Source organism: Lathamus discolor, chromosome Z (genome assembly GCF_037157495.1).
Source record: "Lathamus discolor isolate bLatDis1 chromosome Z, bLatDis1.hap1, whole genome shotgun sequence".
Lineage (NCBI taxonomy): Eukaryota > Metazoa > Chordata > Aves > Psittaciformes > Psittacidae > Lathamus > Lathamus discolor.
This window is the reverse complement of record NC_088909.1, coordinates 28746816-28764870: the sequence shown is the minus strand read 5'-3', so window position 1 is coordinate 28764870 and position 18055 is coordinate 28746816. Positions and strand designations below refer to the sequence as shown.

At 39.0% G+C, this 18055-nt stretch overlaps 1 protein-coding gene across 8 annotated transcripts in view; it reads right to left on the bottom strand.

Annotated features, from left to right (window-relative positions):
- Positions 1–18055, bottom strand: part of KIAA0825 (KIAA0825 ortholog) — a 252279-nt gene that overhangs the window by 172306 nt on the left and 61918 nt on the right. For all 8 annotated transcript variants that reach the window (XM_065663713.1, XM_065663710.1, XM_065663714.1 and 5 more), the window contains 3 exons: positions 11785–11955; positions 2050–2144; positions 89–316 (listed from right to left, as the gene is read on the bottom strand). In XM_065663713.1, the coding sequence (XP_065519785.1) occupies positions 89–316; positions 2050–2144; positions 11785–11955 (494 nt within the window). The remainder of the gene's footprint in view (positions 1–88; positions 317–2049; positions 2145–11784; positions 11956–18055) is intronic.

Genomic DNA, 18055 nt, shown 5'->3' with positions numbered 1-18055 from the left:
TAATGGTACTGTAAGTACTTCAAAGTGTAGATGGCAAACAGCCTTGGCATTCTGTCTCCCCTCAAACTTCAGATCTTTTGATACCTGCCTTAGCAATTCGTTTTGGTTGCTCCTCCTGTTGGACTGCTCTGCAGGACTCCCTCATTTGCTGGTTGTTTACAAGACTCATTGCATAGCTTGCAGCTGAAAACTCTTCTTTTTGCTCATGTTGAAGAATTTTAGCTGAAAAATCCTCTATTGCTATTGTTATACAGTGAGCCACAGAAGAAGACAGGTCTTTAAATGCATTTCTCCAGCCAAAATTCAGCAAAATAGGCTGAAACACATATTTACATTAAATCAATCCAAATTCATTCCTGAGTGTTATTATTGTCTGAAACTTATACAAACATTCATAATTAAACTAAAGGACACCATCACCTTTTGAAATTCATCGGAGTAACTTAAAATTTGCTTGCTTGAAATTATATTAGAAGTAGTATATACACTCAACAAAATTGAACATGCATAACAATATTAAATTTGTCATCAAATTTTAAAGAAATAAATTTATAAAAGATTCCATTTAAACAAGACAGCTTTTTAAAAGCCATTCTTCATCTATGCATTTATAATCTTTAACAGAATGCACTTAATCAAGTGTGACCATTTTCAACAGTTTAACAAGTAATCCAGCAATGTGTACCCTGCAATAATATTCACTGCAAGGCAATAAGTGGATGGTACTAACCATGAATATTAATGGAAAACTTTTCAAGAAGCTGGTTTTAAAACAGCCACACTGGTTATCCCTTCTCTAGAGCTGGATTTAGCAAAGATTAAAATGTTTAAATAGAGATTTCTAGGTTTGAGCCACTGCTGGCTTTTATTATGGTTTAGAACAGTTCCCTGCCTTCTATAAATAAAGACCCCTGAAGTTATCTGAAATGCAGCAGTTGTGAGAAGAAGACACAGTAGGACATCATTACTTTTCCACTAATCTTAATTTGCATTGCTTATCTGACATACAGCAGACTTAAACATTACCGGAAGTAGCAAACTGAGAATTGCAACACTGTAAAGAGAAATATTTTAGTGACATAAGATATACAGTACAGATGCCCACCATAAGTGCATTGCAGGAGAAAAGAATAAAAGGATTCCTAATGAACTGTGGCTATAATACTAAATTGGAAGTCAAGGAAGGGGTATTAAGTGAAGCCCTTCCAGTTTACTCCAATTTAGAAGTTGCCTTCTCCTTCCTTTCTGTTTCTCCCTCCCAACAATGAACTCCAGTGAGCACAGAGACAGCCTCCATGGATGCCCATTCTTTCATTCCCTACTTCTTCTTTTTTTTTTTTTTTTTTTATTTGTGGGTCAAGTAAAGCTCATTTCTCTCAAAGATATTGTTCTTTGCAATCTGTAATAGGAACATTAGTCTCACAGACTGATTCAACATACATTTTAAAAAGTGATTTCAGCATTAAAATTGAGCCATTAGGAAATTAAATGCCACTAATGTAAAATAACAGATTTCTTAGAGCATTTAGGCCCCCAAAACTCAAAAATAAAAATGTGTTTAGTAGTAAATGTAAGCCAGACTAGTACTTAGTCTTGCATATACATTCTACAAAGCATAATGCTTACTACACAGTTGTTTGTTGGCATCAAAGAAACTGGACATTATGTAAGTATTTATTCTTATTTGACCACGATGATCAAAGGCTAAGAACTTGATAGATTTTTTTAAGATTCTGCTGTATTTGAGAATGTATTTAATTCTGAAGAAAGCTATAATATTTTAGGCATTTTTTACTGTTTTGTCATGAGGTATCTTATATTTCTGATGTTAAATCCATATTATTATTAAATCTTAAATAACAACCAATCCTTCATGAATGTTGTAAGATTTTATTCCATTGTAACTGAGACTTTGCAGCTAAAATTAATTACAGTAGCTAAATAATGAAACTAGGAAAATAGGTGTTTATAATGAACACGGCGACAGACTACACTGGAGACACAAACAAAAGAAAATCCCCTACAAAGTGCAAGACTTTTCATACTCACCTCTTCTACCTGAAATAACTGTTCAGGAAACACATTGGTTTCATTTGCTTTACTTTCTCCTATTAAAAGCTCCCCACTAGCTTTCTTCAGAACTCCTGCACAGTATGATAAAAGGGATCAAAGTTAAGATTAATTCTGTAGAAAAGTCAGCAGCCTACAACACATTCTGACATATCAATATGAAGCATAAAAAAACCCTCAACAAGATGTAGGGGAACACTAATGATAAAGTCAAATTCAAGTTATACGCAGTTCCTTTTATATAACATGATGAAATCCACATCCCATTGTATTCAGATTTTATACAAACATACATATAAATGTGTAAAATATAGTTTCTTTTGTCATTAATTCATTTTTATACTGATTGTGCAGTCACCTATTCCTAGGGAGAACAGATAATGTTAGAACAGCTATGCAGAAATTGATTTCTATTCTTTGCCCAATATATTATATGAATTGCACACTAACGTATTTTTATAGTTTTTACTTATTTGAAAATGCCAATAAGATAAGAATAAAAAGACAGTTAATTAATGCAGTTGTTTTTTATAAGCAAATAATGGCAACAGGAACAGGATCAAGTGAAGCTCCTTGAGAAGGGCTGGTATAGGGCTCACTCAGAAATCATAGAATCATAGAATCACAGAATGGTTTGGATTGGAAAGGATCTTAAGATCATCAAGTTCCAATCCCGTGCCATGGGCATGGATGCCTCACACTAGACAATGTCACCCAAGGCTCTGTCCAACCTGGCCTTGAACACACTGCCGGGGATGGAGCAAGCACCACTTCTCTGGGCAACCTGTGCCAGGGCCTCATCACCCTCACAGTAAAGAACTTCGCCCTTATATCTAACCTGAATTTCCTCTGTTGAAGTTTAAACCCATCACCCCTTATCCTATTGCTACAGTCCCTGAAGAAGAGTCCTTCTCTGGCACCCTTGAAGGCTCCCTTCAGATATTGGAAGGCTGCTATGATGTCTCCATGCAGATTCTCTTCTCCAGGCAAATCTTGGAGTAATGGGAATATTGCCTCAGTTTTGACAAGAACAAATTAATATCTTGGGTAGACACCACTTGCATCAGCATTTCAAGCAATCCAGGTGGTTTCTGGAGTGTGTTGATAACCTCCTCCTCCAAGTGATAGAGGAACAAGTGAGAAGAAGTGCTCCGCTGGATCTCATACTCACCAAAAAGGAGGGGCCTGTTGCAATGTGAAGGTCAAAGGCAGCCTTGGCTGCAGTGCCCATGAGATGACGTTATTCAGGATTTTGAGGGCAGGGAGAAGGGTGAAAAGCAAGCTCACTGGACTTTAGGAGAGCAGACTTTGGCATCTTCAAAGATCTGCTTTGAAGTGTCCCATGGGATGTCCTCAATGGAAATGGGGCCTGAGAAAGCTTGTTAATATTCAAATATCACCTCCTCTGAGCTTAAGAGTGCTGGGAAAAGAAAAAATTCCAGGAGGCCAGCATGGATAAACAAGGAGCTCCTAGCTAAACTCAAACACAAAATGAAGCATATGGAGGGTGGAAGAAGGGACAGGTAACCTGACAGGAACACAAAAACAACATCCAAGCACCAAGGAACAAAGTTAGAAAAGCCAAAGCTCAAATGCACCTAAGGGATGTCAAAAGGCAAAAAGGAGATCTTTTATAAGTACACAGGTGACAAATGGAAGACTAGGGAAAATGTAGGCACATTGCTCAGTGATACAGGGGATCTGGTTACACAGACATGGAAAAGGCTGAGGCACTGAATGCCTGCTTTGCCTCAGTCTTTCCCAGCAAGACCAGCCTTCAGGAATCCCAAGTCCCAGACAGTAATGTTGGAACAAGGAAGATATATTTTTGGTGGACAGGGATCAGGAAATACTCAGGTAAACTGGACATAACATAAACCCATGGCCCTGATAGTATTCTCCTGGAAGTTCCGAGGAAACTGATATATGTTGTTGCAAAGACACTTTCAATAACCTTTGATCAATCATGCCAAGAGAAGAGTCCAAAGAGTGAAGGCAAGCAAATATCACTTATACCATCAAGAAGGGCAAGAAGGAGGACAAAGGTGTTGAACAAGGCCTGTCCCAACACCGATCCCTCAGGGACACCACTCGTTAGTGGTCTCCAGCTGGACACTGAGCCATTGACCACAACTCTTTGTGTGCGGCCATCCAGCCAGTTCTTTATCCACCGAGTGGTCCATCTATCAAATTGATGTCTCTCCAATTCACAGACAAGGATGTCATGTGGGACAGTGTCAAATGCTTTGCGCAAGTCCAGGTAGATGACATCAGCTGCTCTACCCCTGTCCATCAGTTCCGTAGCCCCATCATAGAAGGCCACCACATTGGTCAGGCAAGATTTCCCCTTAGTGAAGCCATGCTGGCTGTCACCAAGCACCTTGTTGTTTTTCATGTGCCTTAGCATGCCTTCCAGGAGAATGTGCTCCAAGATTTTGCCAGGCACAGAGGTGAGACTGACTGGTCTGTAATTCCCCGGGTCATCCATTTTCCCCTTCTTGAAAATGTGGGTTACATTTCCCTTTGTCCAGTCATTGGGAACTTCACTTGACTGCCATGATTTTTCAAATATGATGGCCAGTGGCTTAGCAACTTCATTTGCCAGCTCCTTCAGGAGCTTCATGGATTTCATCAGGTCCCATGGACTTGTGTACGTTCAGGTTTTTAAGACGGTCTCGAACCAGATCCTCTCCTACAGTGGCCCTAGGGTTTTCATTGTCACATTCCCTGCGTCTGCCTTCCCAGACTTGGGTGGTGTGGTCAGAGCATTTGCCAGTGAAGACCAAGGCAAAGAAGTCATTCAGAACCTCAGCCTTCTCCAAATCCTGGGTAGCCAGTTCTCCAAGTAGTTTCTGGAGGGGGCCTCCGTTGGCCCTAGTCCATCTTTTATTCGCTACGTACCTATAGAATCCCTTTCTGTTATCCTTAACATCCCTATCCAAGTTTAATTCTAATTGGGCCTTAGCTTTCCTGATCTGGTCCCTAGCTTCCCGGACAACATCCCTGTATTCTCCCCAGGCTGCCTGTCCTTGCTTCTACCTTTTATAAGCCTCTTCTTTCCTTTGAATTTTCCTCAGCAGCTCCTTATCCATCCAAGGAGGTCTGGCCCTCCTGCCGCACTTCCTTCTAGTTGGGATGCAACACTCCTGAGCTTGTAGCAGGTGATCCTTGAATATCAACCAAGAGTCTTGGGCCCCCCTGCTCTCTAGGGCTATATCCCATGGAACCTTACTAAGCAGGATCCTGAAGAGGCCAAAGTCTGCTCTTTTGAAGTGCAGGGCAGTGAGCTTGCTGCACTCTCTTCTCACTGTCCTGAGGATCTCAAATTTGACCATCTCATGATCGCTGCATCCAAGGCTTCCCTGAAGCATCACATTTCCAACCAGCCCTTCCCTGTTGGTGAGCACGAGGTCAAGCATGGCATCTCTCCTTGTTGGCTCCTCTATTACTTGCAGAAGGAAGTTGTCTTCCACACAATCGAGGAACCTCCTGGATTGCTTGTGCTGGGCCGTACTGTCCCTCCAACAGATATCAGGGTGGTTGAAGTCCACCATGAGAACAAGGGCCTGCAAGCGTGAGGCTGTTCTTAACTCTCTGTAGAGTGCTTCATCCACAGATTCCTCTTGATTAGGTGGTCTGTAACAGATCCCCAAAGTAATGTGTCCCATAGCTGTTCTCCGTTTAACCCGGAACCACAAACTCTCTGTTGACTGCTCACCTGTCCCCAGACAGAATTCCATACTCTCCAGCCTATCCCTAACATAGATACCAACTCCCCCTCCCCACCTGCCGGGCCTGTCTTTACTAAAGAGCCTGTAGCCTTCCATTCCAACACTCCAGTCACAGGAGCCATCCCACCATGTTTCTGTGATGCCTATTATATCATACGTGCACACATCTCTAATTCCTCTTGTTTGTTCCCCATGCTACGGGTGTTTGCATAGAGACATCTGAGCCATGCTCCAAATGAAGCCAGCTCATTGGCTGGAATCTCTCTACATTGCTCCAAGCATTTATTATAGGTGTTGCCAACTGACTGGGTGTGTTGGGATGCAATGATGCCCCCTTCCCCCAACACATCTAGTTTAAAGCATCCTTGAGCAGTCTGGCAAGCCTCCTACCAAAACTGCTCTTCCCCTTTATCAGACCAGCTCTACCAGTCCCCAGTAGATAGCAGATATCCAAGCAAATATCCAAGACAAGATCACATATGCTTCACTTAAAATTAAAACTCTTCAGCCAACTTTCCTTACATGTACTGAAAATTGTTTGGGATTACTCTTCTCTTCAAAGCCAACCTTTTTACCTATGTCCCCTTTGTCTTCAATGTATTTAATTCCTTCTCCAATTCTGTATTTTTTCTGGCTTTGTGATGAATACGACAGAGATCTCTTGCATTGTTAATATAAATCTTATTCTTCCTTACAAAAAGTTCTATTATTTTTTTCTACAGAATTCCATAGCTTTTCTACTTTCCTCATAGCATTTAGGGTCATAAGAGCAGTCACTACGACATCATCTTGCATGCAGCATAGAACAGCAAAGCATAGAACAGTAAAGCATCAAGGAAACCCTTTGTACGACAGCTCACTAACTGTGACTAAGGTAAGTAGCAGCACCACCAAAGTGGCTTACTAGTTGGATTTGGTTGGCTTAAACAGAACTTTTATTGAAACTCTACTGGAAATAATACATCTCGCAGAAATGGGAAATATCACTCCCCTACCAGTATAAATAAACAAAAGAAAGAAAAAATATTTGACTAGCTGTGGATTAAAAACCCTCCTGCTTTCTGTCTTCAATAATGGACTTTTTATTTGTTGTACTATACTGAGCAAACTGTAATAACACAAATACAGAAAATATTCATCTGAAATCAAACTCCCTCCTGGTGTAAATTCCATCTTTACTTTGGATTGATCTGCTGAAGCTATATATTTCTTAAAGAAGCTACTTGAACATCTTGCTTTGAGACCAAAGCAAAAATCATACCTTCTTACTCAAATCTTTACAACTTCAAAGTCTATTAAGAGAATGCACCTTGTAAATTTAATTCCACACTCCATTTATTACACCTTGCATAAGTGGATATAGAGTAAAGAATTTCTTCTTGCTGCTGTGAAAGAAAGACCTTTGCAAATCCTCCCAGTCCCCTGAGGCAAAGCTCATAAACCTTGACAACTTTGCCCACAGTGTTTTCAAAGAGCTCCACTGGAAAAAGCTTTTCTTGGTACTCATTATCTGATCTGTCCAAAGTTCACCTTCCTCACTGGAATAGGAAAAAAAAAAAAAAGAAAGTGACCGACAGATGAAAGTATGTTAGATATTTCTGATTTTTTTAAATCTCAATAAGAAGCTTCTGAAAAGCCAGAGGGAAGAGAAATCTACCCTAAGGATGGGAAGAGACTGCAATTTGGCGGGATTCTAAACCAAAATCTCCTGCTCAACCCTTGACTGTAGCTGAATGTTCCAGATTCCTTCAAGGAGAACAACTCCAGTTGGAACATCTCAGGAATCTCAACTCAGTGTAAATAGAGAAGGGTTAAATGTCTAGTCAAGTTAAAATAGAAGGTGCCTACTCCTTTAGTTTTCTGAAACCTATTGCTTGTAGTGGAACAAAGTAAGGTTCCTCAACATGGAGAATAAAGGTCCTGTAAATGTTAGAAAAATATGGATACCTTTCCTCAGGAAGACACAGTAGAAGTCTTGATGCTTGACACCACATTAAAGTTCAGGGATGGAAGAAAACCACACCATCATTTATTTGTCTGAGAGGTTTTCATTACTTTCTCCTTCTATTTGATTCAAGAGAAAACTTGAACATTACACTGGTACTAGATAAAATGTGTACGTACAGGGCCTTTTCAAAAATTGTTCTTAGACCACACAAATACATTTTGAAACCAAGTGCAAAACTCGGCATGTACACACTGCTTATCGAGGAATGCATCCTAAGTTAGGTCTGGTAAAGGAAAGTCAAACAATAAAATGAGGAAGATCTTGATGGAGAATAGTGAAAGGTTCAAGCGGAAAATGCAATTAATAGATTTTTTTTTTTTTTTCAATCTGAGCAAAACAATTTGGGAAAATGGAGATTCTGAATATATTCCAGAAGACGCTGTGTACAATATTCTGGAACTGAACTCTGAGAAGTATGCATCACCTAAAAAAATTCTCTATATCCATCTCCCTACAGAGTTCACTCCGGTTCACTGTTTCCTTTGGTGCTATTGTCTGCTATGGGGTTACCATCAGAGAACACTGGTAGGCAGTACTTCCCTCTAACATCTATTTTCAACTGCCTAAATTGGTCTTCATAGGATTCCATTGTGCACACTGCAAAGAAACTTGTCTTGTTGCCAGCTAGAACTGTGAACTACATGTCTTTCTTTTCTTCACTGTTCTTTTTCTGGTTCACAAGCAACCTCCTACCAAAAGCAGAATCCGCAGAAGAGACTACATCCAAGCAATAATGCAATGAAAAAGTATGAAGAGAAGCCCAGGTGGCCACCTTGCAAATTTCCAATGTGGAAGCCTTCGACCTCTCCGCCCAAGAAGCAGCTATAGTCCTAGTGTAATGAGCTTTACAAACCCTGGGAGCCTCTTTACCCTTAACTACATACGCCTCCCTAGTACAATCCCTTAACCATCTAGCTAAGGAACTCTTAGAAGCCATTTGACCCCTCTTAAGACCCCCTAAGAGTACAAACAATCTCTCAGAAGATATGAAATCTTTGATTCTTCTGTGATAAACCCTAAGTGTTCTTCTTACATCCAATTTATGCAGCCATTGCTCTTTGTCATTGCTGGGTTTAGGGAAAAATGAGGGCCAAGAAACCGTCTGGTTTAGATAAAACTCATATGCCATCTTTGGGACAAAAAAAAAAAATAAAATTAAAAAGAGGAACCATCCAAAGAACTACTTTGTTTCTGATGGAACTTTACACATGTTCTATATATCAAGATTGAAGTTCTATGGGATATGCTGAACAAAAATCAACTAAAACTGCCATTGAAAGAACTACACACATAAACACAACTCTTGACACAAGCACATGAAAAAACATTATTTTTGTTGCATCTCTGCGTGAGTTACATAGATAAAAAGGCTCCCGTGAATACTAAAAGCAACCTAAGAGAAAAGGAAGCAAGTGCAAGGTTCCAATATATGTGATGCCTAGGGAAACTTTAGCTCACTTGGATATTAGCCTACCTTTTATGAACTGGCCAGCTTCCCTTAATTTGCCAGCAGTATGACTTGCAGGGGACTGATACTTCAGATATGACTACACTGCAATGACTGCAAGGTAGTTTAGCTACACCCAACCTAGCTTTAAACCAGTGAGAGGCAGTATGGGTAACTGTCTAGCTCAGTCCAATCTGGGCTAACTCACTCTGCTTCTTAAGTTGGTTCTGCAGCCCGTGCTGCCTTGTAAACCTGATACTGGTATCTGAATTAATTTAAAGCTGTTTTGGACAGATCTAGATCCTACTAAATTAAGCAAGATTTCTAGTAAGAAGGCTTCTAAATAAGTACAGAAGACAGCCATTATGTTTTCTAGTCAAATATAATGTGTTCTGATGAAAACAAAGCAAGGATTCTAATCAATCCTTCTTATCAAAGCTCAGATTTCATCAGTGAAAAAAATAAAACTATCAGCCCAATATAGGCCATTAACAAAGAAAATCTTAAATCCCTTTTGGTACTTAGCAGAACCTGGAACTACTGGGAACATAGCTCTCATTCTCCCATACCAAATCATCTTTCACTTCATCACTACAACTGAGACTTCTGATGATATGGACTGAAAATAACACCAATAAATCCTTCTTTAGTCAGACTTTTTAAAAAAAACTCTGGTAGTGTCTTGATATATTATAAAGAAACTGGTACAATGAGCAAAGATTTTTGAATAAAATCATCTGATCAGAATGGCAACATTAAGAACAGAAATATGTCTGATGTCTTCACTAACATTCCATGGGAAAGACTTGCCTTCACCTGTGTTTCAGGGTAAATGTAATCTTATGGTTTTTTTTAGAACAGACCTACCCATAAGACTGCCTCCTACAAGAAGACCTAGTAATACTTGCCATTTAGGTTTGATTAATTAGATGCATCGTTTAAGAACTGACTTGCTATAGACAGGATTACTCTAAAAGAATATTCCTCAAAGAAGACTTAACACATTTTTTGAGGAGCAGTTTTGAGTGTAATTAAGCTTGGTGGCATGCTTGCAGGATAAAGTCCTAAATACACTTCCTAGAAAGCAAAATATTTCTTTCTAACACTGACATCATTAAGTTCTCTGAATTATTGGAAATCACATGTCTTAGAGTGTACTTAAATATATTTACTATTCAAGAGTTTAATTTTTTTTACATTTTATCACAGAATATACAAATAAAAAGAACACTTGAAATTACCCTTACTGAATATATACTATATACTACACATTACCCTTATGAGAAGATTACTGCAACACCTCTTTGTAGGATCAAGGGCATAAAATGTAAAACCTAGTGTATAGTAGCTTAACATTTCTTGAGAATTAGTAAAACTGAGAGGCCGAAGAAGGCAGAAATACATTGAAATCAATAGAAAAAATGGAACCTGAATGCAGATTTTATTTGAGCCTTTATGTATGTTCTAAAAATACATAGCTTTAACCTTATTTCTTTATTTTGGAGTGTCAGTATTTCAGATGAAGAATTCATCAACAAAATGTGTGCCTCAGTACTGCTCTTATTTAATTTTAATTTTTTATGAATTTAGTATTCTGAGACTACATTCCCAAAACATCTTTCTTCTCAGCCTGCAGCTTGACTAGAGAGATATCGAATGTTTGACTCCACCTATCTTCTCTCCCCAAGCAGCCTGGCCTCATTTCTGGTCTGATCCTTTCCTGCAGTTTAATCAAAGCTCTTGAAACCACTTGCTCTCTGGTGATCTGGAGTCTCTCTACTGGCAGAAGTAGCAGAGTAGAACAGCATTATGAGCATACTGTGACCTGGAAGGTGTTATTCACCTGAATTTTTGAAATTTTAGGTTCTCGTCATATAACATGAATGCAATCAGATGATACAGAGAGTCACCCAGGAATCTAAAGCAAATGCAAACTTGAGGCTTGGCTGTGAACAAATTTACTTTCTGAGGCAAAGCCTATTTCTGTAAAATACACACTTAAGCCAGTCGGATAAACATGACAGTAAATATAGCACAAATTAGTGTTTGCAAGAACTACGGTTTAAAGCAGAACTATACACTAAAACATTTATTTGCATGTATAATAAGGTCAATTAAACACTGTCCATGTCAGTGTTTGTTTCTCTTATAAAAGGCAGCAAAGATAAGTTCAGAAACAGTCACAGTTTCAAAGAATTCAGACTTTACGTATTGTTTTGTCCTATATGAAACACAGGATTTTATATATAATTCAATAGGAGATATAATGTTACAGTGTTTGACAGTTTGTTATTTTTTTCCATCAGTAACTACTGTACATCACATCTTTACACACAACTATCAGTTCTTTTCTGCAAGTCATTGTGCTCAAATATAAATCCATATATTTCAAAAACATTTCGAGTGGATATGGTAATACATTTGTTTTTAAGATATGGTGGTATAAATTAGATAATTAATGTTTAAAATCATATATAATTATCCTTTTGCACAAAGTAGAATTAATAAATAAGAAAAGTGTTCATTACCTTCAGCATTCTTATTCCTCTCAGTAAACGAAGGCACCAACAGAATTTCTGCAGAGAGCTCTTCAATTTTTTCTTCCATTAATAAAAAGAGCTTGATAAGTTGAGAAAGACATTTGAGTTGATACAATGTCAAGCAGAAGTTCCTTCCTTTTTTGGGATATTCTTGGGAGGCTGTTCAAGTAAAATCATAGAATACCTTTTACTACAGCTTAAGAAAAGATCCTGCAAAACTGGTTATGTAGGAAAATGTATCAAGTAATTTCATTTTTGTCATAGCATAATGTGTCTTTTTCTCATTATAAAATACTCTTATATTAGTTATTCCTAAGTCTTTGGCATTTCTCAGCTCTCTGGGGAGTTGCAACTGAATTCCATTTTTTTTTTATTGATTAACTAGGATTTTCTCCAAGCAACAGATCTTCTTAGAAACCTTCTCACCTGTGTTTTACAGAAATACCATTGTGTTGTAAAACTGATTGAACAAAAGGAAAAAAAACCATGTCATTTCTGTATTTTAATGGTTTGGGACATCATATCACTACACTGTCACTCTGCGAGTCACCTTGTCTGTTTAACAATCTGCTAGCACAGTACAGTTGATGAATATGACATTTGAGTAAAAAGAAACATCAATCTAACACTCCACAACTTTAAATATGTGGGGCTTGAAAACAAGTGAGACTGTCAGTGAACAAATATCAGCAAGTATTATACCTATAAGCAGTTGGTATTTAAAAGAAGAAACTGAACATTTTATTTTGAAAGGTTAACACTTGTAATCATAACATACAATCATGTCACATCAACCAGAGAACTCTGTTTTGAGCACAGTCAGACTATAAAAGACTGTAAGCTGTTTCTAATTCAGTATTACCAAACCACATGGGTTTAAGTGTTTTAATTTTATAACTTCTTTAAACATAATAAATTTGCACTTCTATGCAAATTGTCATGAGCTGATACCATGTTCCTATGCAGTTCTGTTGCAGATGTAACATCAGAAGAACAGTTTATGTAGAAAGTGTCAGAGCAAAAGCCAGAGTAGTTTGAAAGGGAAGCTCTGAAAGACGAAAACAAATAGAAATTGATTGAAATGTTCTTTTATGTGTCAAATATCTCCTACCTTTGCAATTTTGAAGTACCCAATACCTCTCTTTTCCCTCAAAGCTCCTAGATATGTTTTTTTTAGGTATTCACAAATCACTTTTAAATAGACATAGATCTAAGTAGCAAAGCTGAGCTGTGAATATAAATTCCCTAATTTGCTATTCCAGTTTTGCAGCCTTAGAGATTGAGCTGTGAGTTTTGCATTCACATCTGAATTTCCTCAAGGTTCCAAACAGATGCATTCATGCTACTCCCTTGCATTTCTAAGAATGGCAAAGGAAATTGTTATGCATAACTGCCTCTGTTAGTGTCTGTCCCCTGAATAACAAGTAAATAATATCAATATCATTGGATTTCCAATTTTAAGTCTTAAACTTCCAAGAAAGGACATTCTGCTGTTCAGAGAATTTTTCTCCTTCACCTGAAAACTTCATTTAACTGTGAAGAAATGACTTCCCAACACTGCGCATAGCCAGACAGATCCAAATGTAAGAACCACAGATAACATAATAAAAATCAATGGAAGATTAGGTGTGTATCCTATAATTCCAAAACCTTGTGATGCTCCTGCCCCCTCTCTTGAGGACAAGGAAACCTTCCAATTATATGATTGCCCCAAGCAATATTGTCCTTATTAGACTGACAGGAAGTGGTCCTAAAAGCCAAAGATTACCACAGTAATAATAATTTTAGAATATATTACCAGACTCAGAAAAAAGTCAAAACTTAAATTTTTACTTTCAAGGACCATTTGAAGTACATTTCAGCTGGAAGCTGAAGATAATAAGTTCAAAGATCCTTCATGCCATTTGGAAGTTGAGAGAACACTTCAATATATGACAAACCATATCATAGCACATGCAAACACTTATATAGTCATCAGAGCAAAAGCTTACCTTTTAATATTACATGTTCTATAAGATCTAGAAAAACCCTTAGACTTTTAGTTTAAGTATAGACAAACTCTAGGTGCTTGAAGCTAGTGGAGAACAGTATGTTAATTTCATGGCTGACACAAAATTGACACAAAATTAAGAAACAAAATGGAGGTAAGCACAGAGGTTTTTGACAAAATGGCACAAATATATGCACCATCATCTGGTAACCAGCCAGCCCTCACAGCCAGGAGGAAAGAAGGCAGTAGAACAGTGTTTTAAGTACACTCATGAAGGCCTGAAGTTGAAACCCCCTGAAAGAGAGATTTGAAACTCATCAGACACATAAAGGCAGTGAGAACGCAGTGATACAATTTGAAACAAAATGATGTGCAAAACTCTGTGATCAGAATACGGTCAAGATAAAGGCATTAGAAAATAGAAAGGAAAGATGAGACCACCATGTAAATATTATTCTCCTAGAATTGTTGACACTGAGGGAAGAAGGCTAATAATCATCTTGCACTACAGGTGTAAGACAGAGAATCCTTAATACATACAAACAAGATCTTAAGACTTCTCTGGAAGGAGACCAAGTGACCAAAAAGCAAGCAAGCAAGCAACCAAATATCTGTATGGGATATAGAAAGAGCTCCATATACTACAGGTAACCCATTCTTAAATTTTCTTTAGTCCTCTGTTACGTTTTGTTGTGCTAAAGAAAATGTAACGTGATTTACATTGGACATGAAATTATACCAAAGATCCAGACGTGACAAAGAGTCATGCATCATTTACACAAGTTTTTTGCTACAACATTACGGATGGGTAAAGCCACATACTATTTTCATTAGCAATCACTACAAATCATGCTCATATATCACTGAACTATCAACCAAAATTGATGGTGGTAATGCAGTAGGTATTTGAAAGGATGAGTGCTGGTCCAGTAATACTTCTCAACTGCTGACCTGCACAGCTCAGATGAAGTCATTTGTCTTATTCTGCATAGCTTACAGTTTTTGAGGCTCTTGACTCAGGGCAGTAATCTTTGAACTACTCATCTGAGCTACACAGGACTCTCACAGCATGGCAGTGTTCCATCTCATTTTTCTCATACAAAAAACCATGGGTCTTACTACAGAGTGCTTTACCTCAGCCACTACAGCTGCAGAAGTGTAAGTGTGCCAGAAACATGGACAGACTAATTCTTATGTAAGATTGGTGCTGTTTTTGTGGGTTTGGGTAACAAAAGCATGTTATCGAACAGGCCAACTTTTGGAAGAAGTTAGCTTGAACCTCAACTTTGCTTAGTTGATCCACAGCAGTGCGGAAGAACTGGACAGGGGGAATCACCAGAAGTGTATTTCTTTTCACATACAGTAATTTCCATATACATGTCTATGATTCCATAAAAGTACTTTAGTCTTCTGTTATCTGGACTGTGGTTCTAGGAGGTAGAGGGAAGAAAAAGTGGAAAAGACAAAAGATTTACTTGAATTAACTTGAACCTACACTGCATTTATTTGTAAATAAATCTTAACAGTTCACTACATAACACTGGAAGGAAGCAAAGGAATAAGCTCAAAACTGTCATCCTCTTACAATCCCTACATTTAGAAAATCTGTACTTTTGACTTCCTATCACATAGAAGCAAAGGGGACATAAAGGGTACTTCATTTCCTCTGGTGTGCTGATTTATCACCCCAACCATCAGAAGACTGGCAGCAGGAGCCCGCCATCCCAAATAAGGACAGCCTCAGAGAGCTTTGCCTATAGAAAAAAAAAAAAACCAAGTAAAACTAATATTGAATGTTTATGAAATTGTGCAAAGTTTGTCAATGCTGGGGCCAAGGCAGCTGATGCAGTCACACAGCATCAGAGAAACTGGGGGCACTTATTTTTGAGTTTGGCCTTTCACTTTAGCAGAACGGACTGAAGCTGAAGAAATCTTCTTAAGATCTGCAGGATATGCCACACTTAGAATCACAGAGCGGTTTGGGCTGGAAGGGACCTTAGAGATCATCCAGTTCCAAACCCCTACCATGGGCAGGGACACCTTCCACTAAACCAGATTTCTCCAGGCCCCATCCAACCTGGCCTTGAACACTGCAGGGATGTGGCAGCCACAGCTTCTCTGGGTAACCTATGCCAAGGTCTCACTACCCTCACTTGTTCAAGAATGAAGCAGTCCATCTTATCAGAGACCATCTGTCTGGTTCTATCTGGAAAGAAGCATACTATTAGTCTTCAGGAGGTAAGAATAAGCAGTTTCATCACCTGGATCAATCAACCTTCTAAACTAGGTGTTACAGATGGAATCTGTATGAAAATATACTGAATCTCAAGTTTCCGCTCAGATCTCATCCAAGCCTCCTGACAGCAAAAATTAGAAAATGCAGAGTACTTTCTAAAGCAGCAGGAAAGCCCCAAATGCTGGCAAGTCTAAGGAAGAAATATGGCCATTGCAAATGCTACATACCTGAGAAGAGGCCCTTAGTGAAGGCATCAATGCCACAACCATAAGTAATAAAACCTATTCCTTAAGGAAAAGCAGAAGAAATAAATTCTGGTCATAAACCCCATATAAAAACATGAAACAAGCACATCCTCCAAATTAAGGTAGCATTATGATAAGCATACATCAATAATCTTATCATAGAATCATAGAAATGTTAGGGTTGGAAAGGACCTTAATATCATCAAGTTCCAACACCCCTGCCATGGGCAGGGACACCTCACATTAAACCATGTCACCCAAGGCTCTGTGCAACCTGGGCTTGAACACCGCCAAGGATGGAGCATTCACAACTTCCTTGGGCAACCCATTCCAGTGCCTCACCACCCTTAAAGGAAAGAACTTCTTCCTTACATCTAATCTAAACTTCCCCTGTTTAAGTTTTAACCTGTTACCCCTTGTCCTATCACTATGGTCCCTAAATTTGATCTACATTTTTAATACATCATTAGATCTAAACAATCTAAGCATCTGTTCCATCCTTGCCTATTATGCAACCAAAACACTAATCAAGTTCTCAAAATTCTCACAAAGGTGTTTTAACATTTTAACATAAAATCCATGGGTCTTGCGCTCCTTAACATGCAGTTAATACGTGCTCTTAAGTAAATTTAAGACAAAACAATTCTACAATCTGTATGGATAAACTCTTCAGCTATATTTTCAAATGTTCTAAACCCAAATGAGTTTACTCAGCTTAAGAGTAATTTAGAAAAGAATCACAAAGAAGTTTGGGTTGGAACAGACTTTAAGATAATCCAGTTCCAACCCCTCTGCCATGGACAGAGACACCTCACACTTGACCATGTTGCCCAAGGCTCTGTCCAACCTGGTCTTGAACATTGATAGGGATGGAACATTCACCACTTCTTTGGGCAACCTGTTCCAGAGCCTCACCATCCCACAGTAAAGAACTTCTTCCTCATATCCAGTCTAAACTTCCCCTGTTTAGGCCTGAACACTTCTCATATCACTACAGTCCCTGATGAAGAGTCCCTCTCTAGCACCCTCGTAGGCCCCCTCCAGATATTGGAAGGCAGCTATGAGGTCTCCAAGCAGCCTTCTCTTCTCCAGGCTGAACAGCCCCAACTTCCTCAGCCTGTCTTCATACGGGAGGTGCTCCAGTCCCCTGATCATCCTCGTGGCCTCCTCTGGACTTGCTCCAACAGCTCTATGTCCTTCTTATGTTAAGGACATCACAACTGTACACAACACTCCAAGTGGGGTCTCACAAAAGCAGAGTAGAGGGCATGATCACCTCCTTTGACCTGATGGTCACACTCCTTTTGATGCACCCCAGGATATGGTTGAATTTCTGGGCTGCGAGCACACAATGCAGCCTTCTCATGTTCAGTTTCTCATCACACAACACCCCCAAGCCCTTCTCTGCAGGGCTGCTCTGAATTTCTTCTCTGCCCAACCTGTAGCTGTGCCTGAGATTGCTTCGGCCCAGGTGTAGGACCTTGCACTTGGTGTGATTAAACTTCATAAGGTTGGCATCAGCCCACTTCACAAATGTGTCAAGGTCCCTCTGGATGGCATTCTTTCCCTCCAGCATATCAGCCAAACCACACAGCTTGGTGTCATCAGCAAACTTGCTGAGGGTGCACTTAATTCCACTGCCAATGTCACCAACAAAGATGTTGTACAGGATTGTTCCCAGCATTGAACCCTGAAGGACACCACTCTTTGCCCGTCAATTGGACATTGAGCCCTGTGTCGGATGAACACTGGGTCTTCCTATTTCACTGCATGAAAGATGACATTTGG